Source organism: Rhinolophus ferrumequinum, chromosome 20, assembly GCF_004115265.2.
Source record: "Rhinolophus ferrumequinum isolate MPI-CBG mRhiFer1 chromosome 20, mRhiFer1_v1.p, whole genome shotgun sequence".
Taxonomy (NCBI): Eukaryota; Metazoa; Chordata; class Mammalia; order Chiroptera; family Rhinolophidae; genus Rhinolophus; species Rhinolophus ferrumequinum.
Genome location: NC_046303.1, coordinates 43,286,404 through 43,310,135, shown reverse-complemented (window position 1 = coordinate 43,310,135; position 23,732 = coordinate 43,286,404). Strand labels below are relative to the sequence as shown.

Genomic DNA, 23,732 nt, shown 5'->3' with positions numbered 1-23,732 from the left:
GGTTGCTGGACTTATGTCGATCACTTCTTTAGGTATATAAATGATGAATAACTATTGTGTACACACGAAACTAATATAATATTGTATGTTAGCTATATTTTAATAAAAATCTTAAAAAAAGAGAGACATAGCTATTACAGATACAATAAGGAGAGAGGCAATCACTTCTTTTCACCTTAAGTCAGAATATTCCATTATTCTGCAGCAAAGAAATATGTGCATTTTCCTTCAACAAAATAGAGCCTATTGAATGTTCTTTTCCTGCTGTCATAGAAAATTGCTCGTACCACTGTAGTTGATACAGGTAAATGAATAACCAAAGTTGACAGTACTGTGTAATGATCTCTTTGTTTATCCTACTTTAGATATCCAAAAAAAAAAAAAAAAAAATACAACTGCATAGAACATATGCATTATCAGAGCTCCCTGAAAAAAATTATGCATAATTAGATTCTCACACAAAGGTTTTAAAACTCCAGTCAAGTCATATCAGTAGGTTTTGAGTACTAATGGAAAATGGAATTGATGCAATTATATTGAACAGTGGCAGGAAGCATGGCTTTAAAGAGAATCAGCTTAAAGTAAAAAAACAGAAAAATCACAGTTGCATGTGCGTTAAAGCTGTCAAGATGCTAAACTAAAAATCTGCTCTCTGTGCCAACTAAGCCCCTGACCGACTCTGGAAAGTAACTTTCTGAAGCCATGCCAATCCCTGTGCTTGAAAATAACATCTTAATTGGTTTCTTCTAATAAAATTCAAAATGCTCTTTTGGTGATGATAATACACTCATTGTTTTATTCCAGCCCAATGTTCTGATCTCTTGGAATGTTCTGAGTAGAACTGTTCAGGGAGAAGGAAAAAAAAAAAAAGTCCCTGAGACTGAATTTATGGAGCGACAATTTGGCTGGATAGACCAGCAAAAGTTGGAAGCTTTTGATGCTAGAAAGACTGCTTCTATTTAAACCCAGATCTGTATGTAGTAGCAATGGAACACCAATATCTTCCCATTTTCTGTATCGTTGTTAAATAATAACATTTAGGTGTGAATACAGAACTAGGTTGATAATGTTTAAAGAATGCTTAAGGCTCTTACTGGTAGCTGGCACAGAATAAATTATCCAATAAGCCTTTTCAAATCAAGGGATAATTTAAGTCATGAGGTTTTGTTTTTGCTTGAGTTATGACCACTACTGTATATTTAAGAGGTTAGAAAAATTATAAAAAGAGCTCCAAAATATTCACCACATCCTATTATCAGAACTTCTACATGCCTGGTCACCATCTTAAATATCTTTATTAAAAGTTTTTCAATCCAGTCTATTGTATGATCTGTATGCATATAGTCATAACTGTAATTCCATGAAATTCAATAAAAATATTATTTACTTTATATAAGCCAATTTTACAATCACTTTGCTACTATTTACTTATTCGTTAAACCCAGAAGTCCCTGGGTTAAGAATTATAGTTCTGTTGGAATTGTGTTTTTACATGTTGTAGCCTCTGCCAGTTAAAAGAAGCTGCAGCCCCATATAAGACTTCTACCTGACCCAAATGAGGAAGGTCCGGAATACTAGAGTGTTCGACTCCCCTTACAAAATTAGTTTCTAATTTTGTTAGTGTCTTAAAAATCTTCAGACCCACTGTGTTCATTATCAAATTTCAGTAATGAATGAAGTGCCAATACGGCGCACTTCGCACAGTTTGTACAACTCTACGTCTATTTACAAAGAAGAAAAGGTCTTTTCTAATCCAAATTTTGTGAAATGTAGATTCTAAAAGACAAAAGCACATAATGAAAGATTATGTTTCATGCGCTATAACTGGGACTTCACTAACTCCTTGGCAAATGATACTAACTAGTGTAACCCTAGCAACTTGGGTTGCACTTCGCTGGCTGGAAAAGAAGCAAGTGTAGTAAATAAATTTGGGTATTTCTTTACCATGCCTTTATATATCATTGCTGGGTTTGCTCCCTTTATATTCCTGTCATCTGTACTACAAATGGGTTGCGTTATTCAGCAAGTCATTTACCAGCAATCAGTAATGGGAGGGAGGCAAGGCTCAAATATGTAAGTCAGCAGAGTTTTTGTTCTGCTCCAAGTTGTTACTGTACACCTAAGTGTTACAGTAACATTTAAGAACTAAAGTGTTTGATCAGCTACTTATTATTAATAAGTATATAATTATAAATTTGTGGTATTTGAAAATTTAAAGTTAAAAAAGCATAAATAATACCAGAAACACAATATCGTTTTCCCTGACTCCTTAGTTTTTGTGATATGCCAATGTATACTTAGAAAAGACTGAATTGGTATTGAAATATAATGAATCTTACTCATAAAGTATATGTATATATGTATGTATGTATGCATGTACGTATGAGATGCTGCATTTATTTTTACTCAGATATATATCCCCATTCCATAATTCTTTCTTTAAAAGTAAAATTCTATACTAAGGAAATAACATGTTTTTCATAAAAGAATTCGGCAACTGCTTCCTTAGTGCTATTACTCCTATAGAAACTCAAGGTTTTCTTTCTGTGAGATCAGCGGTCTGACCCTCTTCTTAGCAGAATAGCAATTATCTTCTGTAAAATTACATTGCTTTGACTCCTTTGGTCTGTCGATTCCATACAGACTAGAGACCTGATATCAGGCATTCCGTTATATATATATATATATAAGATGGAGTATGAGCAATCTTCTATTCAAAGTCTAGTACCTGCTCATTTTTTATAATAAAATAGTTTCAGTGAGGTAATAATTTAGGATTTAATAAGGTAGAATATTTCATACTTTTATTATCAAGAATCTTCAAAGCTAGCAAGTGTTAAGATTGAGAAAAACAAAAATGTTAGGCCCTTTCACTGGCATGACTTCAAATTAGAATATTATGTTAGTGATTGTTTTACTTCTAAGGCCATACATAAATGAGAAAAGTAGAATTCTCTATTCTAGGGATTGATGAAGGGGAAAATGGAATACTGATGTACATTCCCCATCAAATGAAACTCTTAATTAAAGAAAGATCAGTCACTTGAGAAAGCCAAGACAAGAAAAGTATGTTCATTAATTGACACGAATTAGAGACAAATAAACACATGAATAGATATGTTTGGTATAATATTTATGTATTGCCTCAACCTTTTCAAAGATAATTTAGAGGCATTTCTAATGTGGTGTTAAATATATGTAAAGTTTAATGTACAATAATCCATAAATTATTGCTAAAAATCAACAGTTAGTTAAATACTTAAGGTATGTTTATGCTTGTGCAGACTTTGAAACGCAAATAGCACGAGACGAATTTGTTCGTGTTCGTATTAATGGCCTAGCATTTCAGCAGATATTGTCATATGTATTTTCAGAGTGTGTCTGATTCTCTACAAGCACAGTTCATAATTAATTTCCCTCTGCTTCTATATTTCCCTCTTCTAGTCTTGTCTTACCACCATCAAGCTGTAGTTAATCCTTAGCCAAGACATTTAGCCCCTGTGGGCCTCCATGCCATCTACTTCATAGGCATTCTGTAATAAATGAGATATCAGGTGGAAATTCTCCCCAAAATAAAAGGACTCTGTAGATGTAGTGTACCACTACTGAGTGTTCTAAGGCAGTTAATTTCCACTGAATAAGGAGGGAGAGTTGAAATGATTTTTTTTACAAGCACGCACCTTGGAAATGGAGAACGGACTTGCCATCTTTTACAGCTCAGCACATTGTTTCAGGACTAGCGCTGCCCTAAAATAGCACCCGGCTTAGCACTTAGCTCTGCCTGTTATGTCTCCTTCTTGCCAACTCATACTCTGTGTTAGAAAATGGCAAACCCTCCTGTTCCTTGCTTTACAATTTTTCATTAACAACAGAGGTCCTCAATAACATATAAATGGAAAACGCAGAAGTCAAAGGAGTCCTGGAATTTGCCCAAAGCTTGCAGCTTTCTTTTTCAATACTTTTTTTTTTTTTTGACAGTAATGAAACTAAAACCAATGTGACAGTTTTTTAACACCCCATTATATAAAAGATATTTAGGAAATGGAAAAATTGAGTGTGTCTCAGTGTTATACTTAGTTGATGCTGCAATTATACATAAAAAGAGAACACTTGAATCATTTTTTTTTTCTTTAAGAGAAAGTGTAGGCTATGTTGAACTTACGGAGACACACCTTGATAAATTTGTATAGTGAGGTGAGGAGAGTGAATAATATACTTCTATAGTTATCCTTTGTCTGAGCTCAGACCTGCTCCCACAGCCACAAAGGGAGACCTCACCTACAGCAACAAAATCAACATCGTCCAGAGGGGTAGCTCCCTCATTCTCACTTTGATGAATCCAAAATTGAAGAGGGGATTAGGGATGGCATAGAAAATGAATTTTATTTATTTTCTGGAAGGCCTGATGTTCTAAGAGAAAACCAAAAGTCTAAATTCATTTAACATAGTAAAATGAATTTATAGAATGCCTTCCTGAGAAAATGTTAGTTTCTTTTATTTTGGGATTTTTGTGGATCTTAAAACTTATTCTAGCAGTATCTATAGAAATGGTTCTGGCTCTGGAATCTGACAGCTTGTGTTTTACTTATGTCCCTTTCTACATACGTGGCCTCAGGCAAGTTACTTTCTCAGTATCTCCATTATGAGGATAAAATAGTGCCCTATTCACAGTGTGAGAGAATTAAATGAGATTAACATATGTAACATATACTTTTTATCCACACATGTGAACAACATATCAATGTATTTGATCCATATGTGAACAGATTTAAAGGTATCTAGCATCACTTGAATCATCATTTGATAGAAAGTTGAATCATAAATATTTACATGTAGCTATGGATAGTCATGGAATATGACACTTTTTTTCATGCATTGCTTTGGTTGGATGACTGAATAAACGTGGCACATAAGCCCACTCTTCTGATTTAAGATCACTGAAGCATACCTTTTTTATTCCCAATTGCAGGAACCTTGTACTACTAGGAATGGCTTAACATCACATCACCTTTTGGCAACAGAATTAAGCTTACTAGAATGAGAAAATTCACCAAGCACAAGAATTACTTTTTTATGATGAAAAAACATGGGTTTCCAACAGTTTTCTAAATTTTTTTTTAAAAAAAGATCCACTGTATGTCATTGTAGCACAGTTCTATCCTAATTTTTCCTGAGACATTCTTTGCAATATTTTAAAACTTCTCCAACTTAAGGCTATGAAAGATTCTGTTTTATTTTGACGACTAGGGTCCCTATATCATACACATTACGGGAAAAATAGACTTGAAATTTCTTGGCAATTTCTTCTCATCTTCTATTCCCATTGTATTTTACAACAGCTTTCATTCGCTCTTTACGTCACAAATTTAGTACTACCCTATTTAAGACTCCTTATGGTTTAGTAATGTCTAACTCACACTTACATTCACCAGTCCTGTCCTGATTTAAATTATACTCTCATGGAGGAGGAATGCAGAGAGCTTCGTATTCACACAGAACCCGTTATTGAATTTGGTTTTATTAAAACATGCAGGTGCTATTTAAGATGTTCAGCTGACATTTAACTGAGACCATCGGAAGGGGAGAAAAGAGACTTCAGTAACACAAGTTTTCCCAAGAACTCAGTATTTCAGGAGATTTAATACAACCAGAGTGAACATTCTCCAAGATTTATGGAGAAATCAAGAACAATTGGCTTTATTTTTATCTCTTGGTGACCGTAAGACAAACTATTTTCAACAAATGTGCCTTGAAATGTTAATGCTACCAGAGTTCATAAAGAGGCAATATATTATTTGAGTTTATTGTCCAGTAGCATTTCATCAGCTTTTGGATTTAGCTCACTAGTGCACAGGAGTCCCTTTATTTGTTGTTTTATTAACAAAGCTTATTGTCAAATGAGGGAATTATTGCAAGATAAAATGTGTTTTGTAAACTTCCATGGTCTTTCCTTTATATACTATCGGTAACTTACAGAATCTTACAACTTTATTAATAAAAATTCAGCACTCAAAGAAGGCAAAAGGAATCACAAAGTAAATGACTGAATGGATAATCCTATGCAAGTCTAGTCTCTACACTTAATATACTTATTTCCCAATACAACTCACACTGACATTTTTTTTTTTTATGTTTTTAAACCACAGTCACACACATGTAAATGCAAAACTGAACCTTGCGCTGGAAAATTGGCCAATATTAGCTAAGGAAAAATGTATCCAAGTAGTGGAAATCTTTATGCAGTTTTAATCTTTTTCATCGTCATTTTCCTTTTGAGTTTTAGGCAATCAGTCACAGGCTGAGTGGGCTAAGGAGCAGCGTACTACCAGTAGGAAGTCTTTACAGTTCTACTCCACACAAGCAAAGAATTAATAGCAGTCAAAAATAAGTGACTTTCTGCCATGCATTTAACTATCAATGAATTTTTTTTTGAGGTTTCATAGCTTTATAAGCGATTTAAGATATTTTCTTGGGCACCTTAATAACTTATAAGAGTTTTGAGCCAGTAGAAAAACTAAAGTGGAACCAGACTGCTGCCGATTTAATAAAATACTATTCAGGCTTTTTGAAGCCTGTGGGATATTGCATGCACCTTAGCTTTTATCCCACATCTTTATTTCAAGATATTATCTTTCTAGACATAAAACATTATCAATAAAAATGATAATCCAGTATTCATCAAGATTACTATAAAAAGTAAAGTCTGACAACTCAAGAGGTTTGTACTGGAGAGACAGACATCTGCATGACTAAGTTATTGCTTCTTTGGTAATAGAGGCAGAGCTACTGCATAATTTTGGATAAGGTAACTTCTGAACAGCAGTTGATATCCAACCTTAAAACAATAACAAAACAAGAAATTTTGCTATTTCAGTAACTTAATAATGTATGCCCTTATACATTATATAAGATTAACAAGTCCAGTAATTAAATCTCCTGAAGTATTCAATTTAAGGTCTAAAATTCTTCAGATGCAAAGTATTCCAGAGAGCAAGTATTCCTGAAAAAATTTCAATTTACTCACCAAAGTATGGAAAAACTTCTAATATACTATTCGACAGCCATTGCTTTAGGTGTTTGTATAGAATCTGTATTTGGCATTACATGGATATATTTGTATTTGAATTTTACTTTACTTATATATTTCTATGGACATATGTACAGAGCTATATTTCATATCATGGTGCAGAAAAGGATCAGAAATTTTCCCGCATGCCCTGCTTCCTGAGGTTTTATGCTACTCTTAAATGCCCCAAGAGTGGCAAACTGCTGTCTACAAGTTCAAGCCACACACTATGCCGTGACAATCATAAAAAGTACACCAAGTAGAGTAGTTTCTTAATATGCTCAGCTCATCATGAACAATCGGACTTTTAAAAAATAGAATATTAAAAAATAATGCATGGGAGGCAATACTTTGAAATATCTAGACATGTTAGACAAGCTAGCGTATATAGATGCCAATGGTATTAAGAATGAAGACAACATCCCTGACTGGCCACCGATCAAGTCCCCGTGGAAGGCTAGGTACATATGAGGCCTCTTCCCTGTAATATTGGAATACTAGGCTTCTAATTAGAATTCACAAAAAACTCTCTGGCAGGAACTAGCTAAAGTTGATGGAGGTGAAATGTCTATTAGGGAAAGAAGTAGAATAACTAGGAGATTTGAGAATTAACTGGAAAGGTTTAATATTAAAGATTAATCTCCAGACCTCATTGAATTTTTAGTGCATAATATAGGAAAAGTTTGGAGGTAGACAGAGATATTTGACCATCAGCTATGTACCAGGGGATGAATCTAAAGTTCTCTGTGCACAAAGTAACAAAAATTCCTCTCTCAGGCTATTTATGTTCTAGTGCTATGATGAAGAAATGGGTATCTGTTGCATTCTACCTGTTATCTGTTATTGTTTTAAATTATGCAAAACTCACTAAAGGGTCGCAGTAGTATATCAAGGATCTATTGGTTGGGAGGTGTAGTGGTAAGGGGTAACAAATAGCAAATATCAATCTCTATGCTAAGTGGAGGGGAAGTAATTATGTTACAAATCAAGGTCATATTTCTGCCCTAAAGGAATTTAAAAATACTAAATCTAATGCAAATCTCCGTGTAGTGTATTGTAATAGGATGAACCCTATACCACACAATACACTTTAGAAACTTAATTCATTTAATTTTTAGAACAGTTCTATGAAGTATGTGTTATTCCCATTTTACAGATGATAAAATTCTGGATTTTGGAGATTAAGTAACTACCCCAGTGTAGTATACCCAGAAAGTAGCAAACAACCATGGTTCAGAACAAGTTTTGTAGGACTCCAAAATCCACGAATTTTTGAAAATTGTTTGATTAGTTTTGTTCTTCCCTTTGCCCAGGTCCTTTACAAAAAAAAGTTCTTGAAAGCACTGAGGGGAATTATTATAGAAGACTTTCTCAAAGGAGGTGATATTTAAAACAAAACTAAGTTTAATGTCATATAATTTTAGGACAACAAGGGGTCTTAAGAGATAATTTAGTTTGTTTGTTTGTTTTTTATTTGGTCAAGATACTGAGGTCCTGACAAAGTTTCACAGTTAATCAGTGAAGAATCAAGGACTAAAACTCTGATATTATTCTGGTTCCCGTGTAAATGCTGTTCTCACTATACCACATTGCCAATCTAATGTTCATACATTTATGTATATCAAAAACATATGCGTGTTACCTGAAATCTATGTAATTTTACTAACAATTGTCACCCCAATAAATTAAAAAAAAAAGAATCTTATGGAATGACAAGATCACCCTGTGGACTATAATAAATGGACTAAATCATGTTAAAAAATATATATATAAATGCGTGTTTAAACATATTTTTTAATATTTAAATAAAAAATTTCTAGAGACTATTGGAAACACAACAAACATTTTCCCCACTTTATTATAACTAAAATTTTGTTGGTATTTTTCATTATATGAAAAGATAAAAGCATTACGTACATACAAAATACATTTCAGAATAAAGATTATTACCAGGAATAATCTGGGATATTTCATAATAAAAAAAGAGGTCAATTCATCAGGAGGCATAACGCTCCTTAATATACCACTGTCTATTTCTCTTTTCAGCTACATCAGTTTTTGCTTCATATTTTTGAATGTCTGTTATTAGGTAAATACATAATTATAGTTGAAGAGTTCAACTTTTTCTGTCAGTAATTGAAAGAACAAGTAGACAGAAAATCAGTAAAAATATAGAAAACATAACAAATCATCAACTGATTAAACCTAATTGGCATTAATACACTCAATGTGGCAAAAGCAGTCGGTATAGACATTCTTTTCTATACGGCCTATAATCCATATTGTAAAATGAGTTTCAATAAATTTTAAAGAATTAGAAGCACATGATGTATGTTCTTTGACAACAAAAAATTAAGCCAGAGATCTATAATAAATATATATGTATATATATACGTGTGTATATATATATGTGTGTGTGTGTGTATATATATATATATATATATGAAACACCCAAATATTTATAAATTACACAACATATTTCTAAACAACCCATGGATAAAAGAAAAGATAGTAGGAGGAATTAGAAGACATTTTGAACTGATTGAAAATGAAAACACATTTGATCAAAATGTGTGGGGCGCTGCTAAAGCAGTGTTTCAAGGGAAATTTATAGCATGACTGCGTAACTATTTATATTAGGAAAAACTTCTCAAATCAGTGGCCTAAGTTTTTACACTAACAATTAAAAAAAAAAAAACAAGAGCAAATTAAACACAAAGCAAGAGAAAAAAGATAACTGAATTCTGGAGGATAAATCAAGAAAATATTAAACAAAGATAATAGAAAAAAAGCAAACTAAAAGTTAATTGTTTAAAGAGATCAATAAAATGAAAAAATGATCTCTAAACAGATCAGTCAGAACATAATGAAGTAGACACAAATTATCAATATCACAAGTGAAATAAAGAACATTACTACAGATCCTACAGACACAATGAGGATAATAAGATAATACGAATAATTTCAGTCAATAAATTGAACATCTTAGATTGAAAATCTGAATTACTAGCTGAGAAAGTAATCTTATACGAATATATCTCATTTTCAAAATTAACACATTTAACTCAGTAATCACATTTTGTGTATATTCAAATATAGACAATATTTCCATTTTTCTGAAACTCAGAACCTTTTCTTAAAAATAACAACTGTAATTTAGTCAAATTACATTGTATATATTCCTGATTTTATAAAATACTACATGATAAAATCTCTGCTGGATAAAGGCAAAATCTTTTCAACAATGATTCCCCTTGTATATTAGCAAGCAAAACAAGTTTTGTCTATTATAGTTATGTAGCTTTGCCTTTCCTTATGACTTTTATAGATTCCAAAGATTTTCCTGGGGAAAAATACAGCGTAAACAATGCTATGAAATGTGAACCTATAAAACTATTGTGTTTATTTTCCACAAAAAAATCAACTTAAACAAAAAGCATTCGCACGAACTTTATATTCATTTGAAAATCTATTTGGCATAAAATTAGAATCACAAAAATTACAAAATGCAATATCTAATAGGAGCCACAGATCTCTTAACATGCAAGATTTAGCTAGCATGAATACAACTAATTAATAACATCTGAAGTATATTCTCCCATAGGACTGAAGACCATCTGGTCGGCCTTGCACTACATCAATAGAGATGGCAAATCTTTAAATCATCGTTTCTTAAATGTTATCACTTCATCATTCCACCACAAGAAGAAGGGATGGAACTTGGAATGGGAGATAGGATCTCTTGTTTCATGCACCTTAAATTGAATGTGACTCTGAATTGCACTGTAAGACAAGACTTGAGAGGATTCTCCAAATTTCCCACCAGAAAGAGACAGGCAGAAGAGGAAACTGAAGAAAATTTCAAATTTCAAAAAGAGCCAGGAAGCAAAGTATTATGAGAGACTGTAAAGATGCAAAAGACTTCTGGCCTGATACAACTTGAAATTATTTTAATTTTATTAAAAGCATCTTCTAATTCCTGAATTTTTGTTTGTGAAGTAATTATACAAACTTTGAAATACGAAAATATACATCCATATGCATTTAAGTTGATATATATATGGATATATATGACACATATATATGTATGTGTCATATATATGTATATATGTGTCATATATATATATATATATATGTCAACCCTGTACAAAGTTCTATATTTTTATATCAAGACAAACCATTTTGGAAGAAATTTAGCAACCTACTTATTGTTATACTCAGATAAGTCATCATAAAATCAATGAGAAACTTTAAATAATAGGAAATTCAGAACAGTCATCTCAAGCAGGTATTATCAAATCACTTAAGGAAATGACTATAAATTTATGATTAAAATTTTAATAATTGCTTTTGCCCAAGGTACTTTTCCTATAATACTTTGCCTAATACATAGTTCATTTTAGAAGATTTTTTATTTAGAAATAGTGGAATTTCATTAAGTTTATTCTCCCTGTTGATATATTCTTTAAAACAGTATCCAAATTAAATGATATTTTATCTCTATGATTATTTCCTACTAAGACACTTGGGTAGCATAAAATAGCGGGAATTATAAAACTTTAGTATCATATCAATAGCTTATTTTACTACGCTGTATTCTACATATGCTATAAATTAAGGTAAATGTTATTCTGCAAGAATCTGTTTTGAATTTGAAAGCATTTAAAATATTAGAGATGTAGTATTTTAAAAAACCCACCATAACTTCTCGTCACTCTATCTGTCCTACATAATGTTGAAGTTTGGTTTTAAAAGATTGTATGACTGAATTTCTTCTGTATAAGACAAATTTTAATTGTCTCTTCAAATATAGACTTGATGCATTATCTCTGGTGACACACTTTCAATATTTACCTATTTTGGGTTAAATTTAGGTTTTAAAAAGTGTGGTTAACGTTGATGTAATAGAGAGGACAGGTTTAGAAATAATCTATGAGACCACTCCATCTTCCTATATACTGAGAGAAATATAAAAATGAGGAGGGAAATTGTACTGCTCCATAATGCCTTTTTTCATTTGATTAGCTATTTCATAGTTCTCAACTTAGGAGAAAAGGTATAAGCAGACTGCAGAATGCTTTAGTAATTAAAAAAAAAATTAAAATGACCTTACAAAGGGTCTGTTTTTGCTTTCTTCACAACTTAACTGAATAGTCATCAGTTTTAAAGGGGGAATGCCTGGCTTAGAAGCTAAGGAAGCAAATAGAAGCTCATACAGTCTGAGTTCCAAATAAGGCTTCTCTAGAGCTAATGATGGCCTTAGAGAAAGCACTTGGTTACTTGAAACACATAGCCATTGGACTGATAAGTGTCAGTCATACTGCTGTTTGAAATTCAAGATAATAGAGACTCTGCTACAGGAAGGTCTTAGAGCATACTGTTTCTCAAATGAAAATGAAAATGTGCCCAATGACACTGAGGTTTTATGCAGAGACAGAGTTGAAAGAATGAAAAATATAAATAACCCTGACTGATAGGATGATCTTTCTGATCCATTTCTTTTTCCATCTGTCCAATTAATATGGGTTATTTGACTGAAATCATCCATCTGTGAGTCATTTGAACTACATATATTAAAGCTCATGCATACATTTGGCAAACCACTCCCTTAGAGGACTTCATTACACCTTTTATTGTGAAAATTTGAAATCACACCCATTTCCCTAAGCTTCTGAAAATAACATCTGTACACAACAGCAATCAAAAGCATTTTTCCAAGTATTCTTTTAGTTACTTTTCAATTAATTAAGAGACTTTGCCAACCTCAGGAACTCCTTGTGGAAATAGACGAAACACCATTGGAAACATGGAGAGCCTAGTTTTGAGGCCAACGCCCAAAATTTAATAGGAAACAAAATTCAGTAATTAAACCTGCATAGCTCTTTCTGTGGACGTGGATTAGCACGTAAGAGGTGTTTCTCCACCAAACCAGATGACTATTAAGATCAGAGATTTTAGGCTTTGAGTTCTTCACCATCTCCCCCATGCACACACATGCAAATACAGAAGAAACTTAAAAAGGGCAGAATACACTTAAGCATTTTTGTAAACAAATGCAATAGAGGGCTTTTGTCTATTAACCAATAATTTGAAATAGCCATGTCATCCAAAAAGACGTCCAGTAAATATTTTTAAAATTAATCAATACTCAATAATACTTTACAGTCTTTAATTTTTTAATATTGAGAAGAAATTATAAAAATAAATAAATAACATTTTCCCCAGAGTATTTATCAACTTTCTTACCATCAAATGTTAAATAAACTCTTGCTTGGGGCTGAGAAGATCCTTTTACACAGACAGAAAAAACAAATACTCCAACCAACACGCAAATTGCCTGGAATGCCATTTCTTCAGATTTTCAAGTTAAGATCCAAGGGAAAATACCTTTAGAAGAGAGATAAGTTTCTTACATTTCAGATCACATTTCAGGAGCACACCCACACATACAAAACCAGCAATCTAGACAGAGCACCCTATTCACAAAAGACATTTCTGAACTTTTATAGTCATGCAAACAGTAGGAGGTGCTATGACTTTGCTTCTTAGATGCGAACATTTAGATTTGATTCATTTGGCCTGGACGTCTTTGAAAAAGAGAAACTATTTCATCTTCCAGAAAATAATACTAATATTAAAGCAGAACACAGCAGCCAGGAACAAGTTATTGATTCCCAAAAGAAAATACAATATTTAAACTTGACCTACTCTCTAAAACTCACATTACATTTAAATGACTTGAGAATGGTATCAATCGGTATTAGTGGATGAAAACGTCTCTTTCTACCATAAATACAGTAGTAGTAGGAAAATCCCACATGAACATTCACGTGTACCCACTCACTTCTATACTCATTAGCTCTCTTGGAGTACTCGTCTCTGAAATGGTGTTTCCATACATAAATCTACATGCGCTCAATCCTCAATCACTAAAATCACTTGAATCAATTATCAGCCAGTTTATACAGATGACCATGCAGCTGTTAAATGACGCAGATGAGGTAACCATGGACTCGTGCCAAATTCAAACCAATGACCTAGTGGTGAGCAATCCAGTGAACCATGTATCCCTCAAATGCATATTTAAAATAAATCAACCAGAAAGTAGCTGTCAAAATTCCAAAAGATAAATCAGGGAGATAAATATTACTGTTTGGAACCGAGGCTATAAAATTGATACATGCTATTAAGTAATGTCTGACTACCAAGGAAAATCAGGTAATGTGTAACTACAGATCTGTGAGAGCTCCAGTGGCTACAGCATGCAGAATAAACTCTGGACCATTAAAAAAACAAACACACAAACAAAAAAGCATCATTTTGAGTTAGCATAATTACATACTAAAATTACATGACACAGTTTAATCTAGAAATTATTTTTATAGGTTACAATAATTATGACCGTCAATATTTTGAGGCTTTTAAAATTAAAATGTATAACTAATTTTATTCAATAAAGAAATGCCTCTAAAAATTGAAAAGATCTCTTGATTAATGAAGAAGCAGAGAACAATTAAACTGAACATGCCATTTTAAACAAAAATTATAAGTTGATTTCCTAGGTGGTACATATGTAATGAGAGAAACAATATCGTATGTCTCTTTTACCACACAGATGGAGGAAACCTTAGAGATGTTTGTGTTGGTAATTTTCAAAAGAAACAGTTTCTTCCTGCTTCCACAACCTCTTCACCCTGTCATCCCTAAATTAACTTAGAAGAAAATTGATTTTATGGGGTGACTTTCCCTTAGTAATTTGCTGCCTGGTTTTGTTGACTTTATAATAAAAGGCAAAAAAAAAAAAAAAAGCCATAAATATACCTAACCTTTGTCTCTCTATTAAGGAAGCTGATAATATTTACACAATTTTACATATTAGTTTTATCAGTTGTCTGGTATGTCCCTCCAAAAGAGACACATGCCACAGATTGCAAAGAATAATACTGGAGATGAAATGACCGGTCATATGAAGGGAATATATAGTGCAATGTGATTGATTTCAAGCCTATGTAGAGAGGAGAAGTGACTCAAAGTCAAGTGTCTTATACGTGGCCCCCCTATTTTATAACTTCTTCCATTTAACTCACTTAGACATGCTGCTTGTTTTCACCTCTGATCGAAACAGCAATAACACGTAAGTAAAGGCCTCTTCTATGTTCTCTTCAGCAATTTTGTCTTAGAAGTCATTGAAATCCTCAACTCGAAACTCTCTGCAGGTGTCATAACCTAAAGAAACAACTCATGCCGGGCTCTCAGCAAGGGAAACAGTTCCCTGACAAACTGCATGCGCTCTTAAGAAAATATCCAGACTTGAGCACAGCGATGTGTGAGAAGTCCATACATAGACCCAAAAGTTATATTTTGCTAAATCTGTAATGCTGCAAATGAGGAATCCAGCTTACCGAGACGCGAAGAGAGCAGCACGGAAAAATCAATTTGCTACCGCTTTGGCTCCGCGTGTGTCTCCCGTCCTTTTCCCAGAAGACTTTATCTAGAGCGTCCCAGTGGTGAAATTCTTTCTTCCCGGTCCTCTGAGTTTCTTTGTAAAAGAATCCTCAGCGTTGCAGTGCGGTGGCACCCGGAGCCCTTCTCGGCGTCGCTCAATCAAGCACCTCGGAGTGAATGGAAAGTGGCCGGGCGCGGGGGGCGAGCGCTCGGTGTCCGGTTACAGCGACGCGGCGCGCGGCTCTGGCTGCCCCGGCGCGCCGCCCAGCCGGCTGGCTTCAGCCGCCCAGCCCAGCACGCTCGGCCGCATCTCCGCAGGCCGCGAGGCCCCACCCCGAGCGCGCCCGCAGGAGGGTGGCAGGGAGCCGCGCGGGCGGGCGGGCGGGCGGGCGCGCGGGCGGGGCCCTCCCCGGGACGCGCTGCCGGGAGATGCAGGAATGCGCCGCCGCCGGCTCGGGGACCCGCGGAACCGCTCCGCTCTTCCCGGTCAGCGATGGAATGAGCAACTTCCAGGGTGCACTCCAAGGTTGCTGTCTGTTACCGGCACCTCTTGGAAAGCGTACAGGCTTTGCTTGGCCGTGAACATCAAAGTGCAAAGCAGTGGATTTTTTTTTTTTTCTTAAGAAATATCACTGCATCCTTTTAAGGCAAAGAGATGGGTTTTCAAAAGAGCCTGAGTTCTTGTCCTATTCCTGCAGCAATTTTTCTAAAACCGGTCCTCAGAAACAATCTCGTCGCAGAAGTTTATATTTTTAATTGGTATTGTTTGCTATTGCCTTTCCTTAATGTCCCGAAGGCAGTAATTCTGTTGACTTCTTCACGCTGGCTCATTTCCGGTACCTTTCCCTCCAGGATACTCCCAAAACATAATCACAAGAAATCATTTCACAATTTTGTGAAGGAAGGCTGTTCTGAATTATGACAACAGACAGAGGTTTACAAATCTAGAATCGGGGGTGTATTTCTAGCACTATTTTCGGGTAAACTTGTTAAACTCTAGAAATGACTTTGATGTTTAAGTGACAATTATTTCTCCGGAACTCAATGAACTAGATACTGGAACAACAGGAGAAATGAGCTTCCACCCCCATAAAATGAGCAGGTACTTGCTTAAAAGTCATTATGGGCCGCAGTCCAGCAGATGTCACTATACGGAGGGCCTATGGAGTGTAATTTTTTCACCTTGTTTTCTTTAATTTCCTTTATGAATAAAAGCAGATCACTAAATTCTTATAAACTGTATCATAGAAAATACTTCTGAGAATGCAAAATCATTGCCGGAGTGGGACAGTTGAATTAAATCTCAGGTAGGAGACAATGAAGAGGTGATTAAGACACATTTCATATGCCTAAGCACCACCTGTTATGTCCACTCTACGTGAAAATGTCTCTAACGCTTTCTGTATCACTGAGATATGAAGGGATCAGGTCAAATAAGAATACAAATTTAAGAGTTCAATAATTATATTCCAGGGCCAATATTATCTTCAAACGTCTAAGTTTATGAAATAAATTTATAATTCAATCGATTAAATAAAATAGCTTAACTTTAAAATACGAATACAGTTAAACTATATTTGTGGTTAGTGCAATAAAAATGTCAGCAATTCCTTGACAGACGTCTGTAATAATGAATTTAACCCACCAAACATCTGACAGTATTCAAAACCAGATGTAAACACATAAGCACTATGCACATTTCTCTGAAATACTCCTGAAATTGATTAAGAACCAAGTTATGTACTGATCACTGTCATCTTCCTACTGATGTCTGAGTCAGCATTAAATGAAGGAAGGAGAAGCACACACAGAAGATTGCTGTGAGCATTAACAAATTTTATAATTATTATTAATAATTCGGAAATGTGGAGCCATTAGACACCGAATAATCTGTAAACCCATGTAAGTAGGATATATGATATGTTTTATTTTTAGGTGTCAGGGAACCATGATAAAGAAATGTAAGGTGACATACATGTGAAATTGTGTATTTACAAGGAAATTTACTGACTTTACAAATGCCCAAAGAATTAACTCAATCTGTCACGCATCCTCACAAGGCTTCTGAGACCATGACAAATAGCTTACATTTCATCAGTCTATGAAACGTGGGCTGCAGTTCCCCTGCAGTTCCCTCTCTCTTCTTGCCTGAATAAACTTCTTTTCACTGTATTTAATTGAATGGTGTTTGCTTAGTACTGAGACATTCAATGGTATTTGCTTGGTACTGAGACATTTACTTATAGGCCGTGCCTCAAAATAAGTCATGAAAATATTGACAGGCATTAGCTAAGGCAGAATAAAGCACAAGGACACAATTAGTGCTCAAGTTTGCCTGAAACCTGGGCCATATAATGAAATCTTAAGGCTGGCAGTAGGTGTCCCTGATAAGATTTATCTCTGCCCCCATTTCTCCAAATTGCTCAGGAGCCTAAAACACCTTAAGAAATCAGGACTTATATAAGAAACACTGGTGGCCAGTGCCACTTTCCTAGGATGCAGTCTTTGATTCTGTCCTTACAGGTAGGACCCAATATTAGGTAATATAAGCTAGTTCAGGAAAGGGGGACACTAAATGAATCTAGAGGACTAAGGACAATTAAAATTTAGAGACCACTAATTATGAAGTTTGCCCTCATCAAATGTCTTGGGGAAAACATCCAAGTTAGAAATACTTAGACTCACTCTCATTAAGATGCTAAAGAAATGGTATGACTCTGCTGTAGTGCCCTTATTTTTAATATTTGATATTTTGGGTGATCCTGAAAAAAGCCATTTAACTTCAACTCAAACTGATTTTAAGTGATGTTCCCATCTTTTTTTATGAGTTGTGCAGTTAAGAATTCTCTTATTTCAAATTTAAAGAATATACATTGTTTTGAGATTTTTCACCATCATACAGATGAGCGGTATGAATAAACTTTAGAGAATCTCAATCCTACAGAGATTGAAAATTGTCTTCTTATTATTCATAACTAATATTTGTCATCGGAGAACATAGACCATATATATTCCAGGCACTTTGTGTAATAAATGAATAGCATTTTTAATGAAGTTTCTCATTTGACAAATGAGAATATAGAAGGTTTTCCCAAAGTCACATGGGTACAGTTTCTCATTTGACAAATGAGAATATAGAAGATTTTCCCAAAGTCACATGAAATACAAAGAGAAACTCAGGCATGACTGACGCACTGCCTTATATTTTTCAACATGAACAAGAGCAATTGTTACACTTGTTTCCTCTCCTCTCCTTTTCCTTTAACTCTCCTCTCTCCTGTCTTCCTCCCTTTCTCAACTTCCATATGCCAGCCCATTAAATTTCTTGAGCTGTATGTATCTTTAGAAACTCTGCAAATGGTTATTTATTTTGTTTACATGAGCCTTACTTCCCTTAGGTTGCCCTAACTGCTCTGAGACCAAGCCGGTCAAACAGGTCTGGTCTGAAAATCTGTGTGTGGAAATGCTTTCGGCACAGTTGATAAGCTTTACTATTTTCTCCATTAAAATCACTATTTTTCAATAAGATGAAAAATATTTCATCTCTATTTTCTATTTTCATTCTTAACCCATTGCTAATCTATAACCCTGAGTCTCTGTCTCTTTCTCTGTTGATAGGTACTAAACTCTAGGATTCTCAAATTGTAGGGTCCCTGGCATTAAACAAAATGAACTGGTGACAGTGATTTGCTTTGGAGAAGGAAACTGGCCAGAAAGAGAATATTCATTGTTTGCTTCTTTTTCCTTCAGTAATTTTAAACCAAGTGAATGTATAAGCTTTTACAATAGTCAAAGTTTAATTCTTCAACATTTCTTTAAATACCTTTAAACATCTCATACACAATACCACATTTCCCAACTCAACCGAAGTAAGAGTATGCCGCCTCTAATATTTATACATTACAGTATTTCAAATGTAAAAGTAGAATAGTAAGGAATTTCAGTAGGAATAGTCTGTTAGTAATTTTACTCCTCTAATAGGTATGTGTGACAAAGTTGGGAAAGAGTGTTGTGATCACTCACACTTTCATCACAGGTAAAATGTAAACTCTGTATTTGTTTTGTCCTTATTAGCATATTTCATGTGAAACCTCAATGAGGGAAGTATATGCCTTTGAGATGATATATTTCTGCAGTTATAAATTAATCCATAGTTATTTAATAAACAAATGTTTGTTAATTGAATATATACATACAAACCCACAGTAACACTTCTAAGAAAGGCTAGCTGCTTTTCTGCATCTATTGTATCGATAGGTCTCTTTTTCTTCACCTGGGAGCCCAAAACCATTTCCGCTATCTATTCTTCTAGGAGAGCCACGAGAGGCCCATGTAAATGTCTCTGATTGTCAGATGTGTGTAATGAAGCTCAAAAATAATAACCACCTGGAGCAATGAATTCAGGACTGTTAGTTATGGCTAATTAGCTCCCCTCTAAGCCCTTCGACATGGCCAAAGGGTTTTTCCAAGTAATCTTCAGATTTCACTATTTTTCTACTCTTCGTGGAATTTAAACGACTGACTAGAAAGTAGAGTATGTACTATTGAATTGCGTAAGCAACTTTCACATCATAACAGAAGCATTCTCATCATGAAAATCACATGACAATCTCAGTCCTCTTCTATACCAGTGATTTTCAGGAGAGGGCTGCATAGTAAATTTGAAAAGCATCAACAACTTCTTATTTATTTTTATAGCACTTATTTCATGATACTTAATGCTTTGAAATTTCAAGTGATATTTGATAATTTTAAAGAAGGATACAAAATTTTCAATTTTTTAACAAACGTGACATAAGTGAAAATATGCAACTCTCAGGGTACATTTCAATGAAATATTTTTCCTTGATGGATTGTGTCCATTGCAATGGACTCATTGACCTTTAGATCAGAAGAATACAGGAATGGAGTCTGATTTAAAGAGCATGTGTCATTTAATAGATATTTTACAAAGCGTATTTCTTTTATTCCTCATAACAGCTCTAAAAAGAATCTATGAGTAGTATCTTCACTATGCAAACAAGAAAGCCAGTTGAGAAATCTGAGGCACCTCCCTGTACCTGAGTCCTGCCCCTAGGCAATGAATTCAGATCTTCCTCTTCCAGAGTCAACACACTTCCTGCTTCCTACTACCCTTGGGGCATTAATCTAATAATCCAGTAAATAGGAAAGGGGAGTGGAGAACTGTACTTTTCCTCCTAGGCTATTTAAGTCCTGAAGAAGGTTTTCTGTTATTGTTGGATACTTAGCCCTTCATTTCACAGATGTGAATTACAAATGCAGACATCTTATCTTTATCATGAAATCACAGACAACTTGAGAGCAGAATCAGTGTACTCTCCTTTGTATCTTTTAGACTAGCTAGAACTAAGATGATTAAGGAATAGCCTGGACCTATAGATGCAGAAGGATTTCAGGGAATGTGGGTGGAACAGAAGGGGGAATCAATAATAAACTAGCCAGGTAAAAGACCACACAGTTATAAAACAAAAATTAATGCAAATTCTTTGATCATCCATTCATGTACATTTTTAATTTTATAAATTGGTTCTATTCCTCTCAAATGTCTAGTATGTTACTTATGTAAATACAGTAAATGCATTCGAGAAATAAATGTGCACAGTAGATTTGAGCCTAGTAACGTGAAGTTCACCAATATCAGGAAAGGTCAAGTCTTATTTTAAAATTGTAAGTCCCAGGTTACCTGTTATGCCAATTGTAACCAGGTTACTGAAAAACCTTTTGTTCGTTCACTGAAGGATAAAGTTCCAGCTTATTTTCATGGCCCTTATTCCCTTTCCCTGACTGATGGGGTTAATCCTTCATCTCCTCTCACCCATTCCTTCCTTTGGTACCTTAAACTTCATATGAATCAAATGCTTTATCTTACAATTCTTTGATCACACAATGCCTCTCACACTTCTGTGGTTTTGCACATGCTATTTCTTCTGGTTTTCCCCATCTCACCCAACTGGCAAAGTCTCATTCATTGAGACTCACCTCAAATAAATACTCTCTGTGGAACATTCCCTCTTCTATAATCCTAGGCAAAAATCAGTCAAGTCCTGTATGTTATATAGAGGGTCGTAAGTCAATGTTGATGTCAAATATATTTTGAGTTAAATCTCTGATACCAAACTTAAAAACTATATCATTTTTAGTATTGCTTGATTTCCAGTTTTACTTTTATTTACAAAGTCAGAATTATAACAATTATTATCACATTGACTGGTTAATTAGATACTATAGTATGTGTTTATACCTTCTTTCTCACATGCATATTCCTATGAATTTATCTCTTTGCTGTATCACTTAATGTTACAATTGTGTGAAACTTTTCGCCATTGAAAATCCTAACTGCTACAGAACAGGACAAATTAATGTTAGATGTTTTGTAGCCAGCAGCAAAGCCAAGTCTTGGTACAGTGACTGCTGGATAAATAGTTGCTCAATTAATTAAACTAAACTTTTGTTCAGTGATGTTTTGTAGACCTTAAAAACCTAAATAAAATATGTTATTGTCACTAATAGTGTTACATTCAAACGTGCGATTTCTTACAAATTTCTTAAGTAACCATTTTCCAAGGTTCATAACTTTACTCCCAAAAGGATTTATGTTTGTATTTTCCCCTTCAGGCCATATTTGAATTTTAATTTGAGTCTGTAAATACTGTGGGAACATTTGAACTTGCTTAATTCTTAATAATAAACTACTATAGAAACAGGTGATATGAATTAATATTAAATTCTTTTTTTCATTTTAGTTTTTTAATTAAAATTCAGAAAATATGTTTTGAGTTCTCTGTTTAAAATGTAAAAGTAAATTCTCTGAAAATCTCATCACATTAAAGCATGATAAAAAGAAACTAGTAGCAGCGATTCTTGGCATAGAAAGGAAAAAATGATCTATTTCCAGAAATTGAATGTAATTTTGTTTCTTCTCATATTTCAATATAGAACTGTTTCATTCTAGTTTTCTTCTACCAAGGCCTTAATTTGAAGCAACAAAAACAATCTTTTAAGAACTAAATTTTCTACTAATTGTATTTTCATGTTTTAATCTATCCATTGTGTAGATTTCCATCACAATTTTTTTTCTTTATTTTTAATGTACATATCATTTAAAATAATCTCATATATTAAAAATCTGGAGTTATTAATAACAGCATGGTTTTTAAAAAACTTGCTTTACTAAAGGATTTTTCCATTTATCCGAAAGATTCCTTTAATTAGATTCCCTAATGCATTCAAGTTAAAAAATATACTTTCATTTTTCAGAAAATATCTGTGGTTTAAACGAAGAAAGAGTTATAAAAATATCATAAGTCATACCAGTTATTCAGCTTTCTAATATACACTATGATGGACAGACTAATGCAAAACTTTTATAATTATAAGCATGTTGCTTAAGGAATATATCATGTATATACTTAAGGAATATATTATGGATTCTACAGAAAATCCATATTAATGAGGAAAAACAGCATTTTTACTTCATGATTATACATAGAACAAATGAAAAATTTACAAAAATAAACCTTGTTGAGAGGCATTGAGCATTGACCATAGAGTCAAGTGCTACTGTCAAGTATTTTTCTCTCCGCTCCCTTAGAAAGCATTTATACGTGGTATGATCAAACAATACAGTGAATGTTTAAATTAAAATGTATATATATATATATTACAGTAAAAATTATATTGCCATTAATCCCCCTTAAAATACCCCACCTCACTTTGAACACACTTATCACATCATTCTTGCCACTTTCTGAAGCAGTTGTGGAAGTCCTCCTTTGTGAGTGTCTTTAGTTGCGCTGTCGTGGCTGCTTCAATGTCCTGAATCATTTTTACTTTGGGGAAGAGCCAGAAGTCGCATGGTGCTAGATCCAGTGAATAAGGTGGATGAGTACACGCCGTAATGTTTTTATTTAACAGAAATTGCCACATACCAGAAGCGATGTGTGACACAGAGCATTGTCAAGGCGGTTTCCGTAGTGTAGTGGTCATCACGTTCGCCTCACAGAGCATTGTCATGATGGAGGATGATTTATGGCACACTTTAAAACACACATTCCTCTCTCAACCAGCTCACACTTGACTGACTGAACTGAATAAGTTGAAACTTGTCACACAGTGTTACTAAGGTTCGATGCTCTACTTTCCGTATTGAAGATCCCTCCCTTTCCGTTGGATGGCACTTGGCAGCAGCATTCACTATATG

At 34.2% G+C, this 23,732-nt stretch overlaps 1 protein-coding gene across 1 annotated transcript in view; it reads right to left on the bottom strand.

The window, feature by feature from the left end:
• The window catches only part of SEMA3C (semaphorin 3C), a 184,608-nt gene extending 168,790 nt beyond the window's left edge, over positions 1 to 15,818 (bottom strand). The window contains exons 1-2 of the mRNA XM_033088922.1: positions 15,469 to 15,818; positions 13,313 to 13,453 (exon numbers count right to left, since the gene is read on the bottom strand). Of these exons, the coding sequence (XP_032944813.1) occupies positions 13,313 to 13,415 (103 nt within the window). The 5' untranslated portion in view covers positions 13,416 to 13,453; positions 15,469 to 15,818. The remainder of the gene's footprint in view (positions 1 to 13,312; positions 13,454 to 15,468) is intronic.
• Positions 15,819 to 23,732: the final 7,914 nt, after the last annotated feature.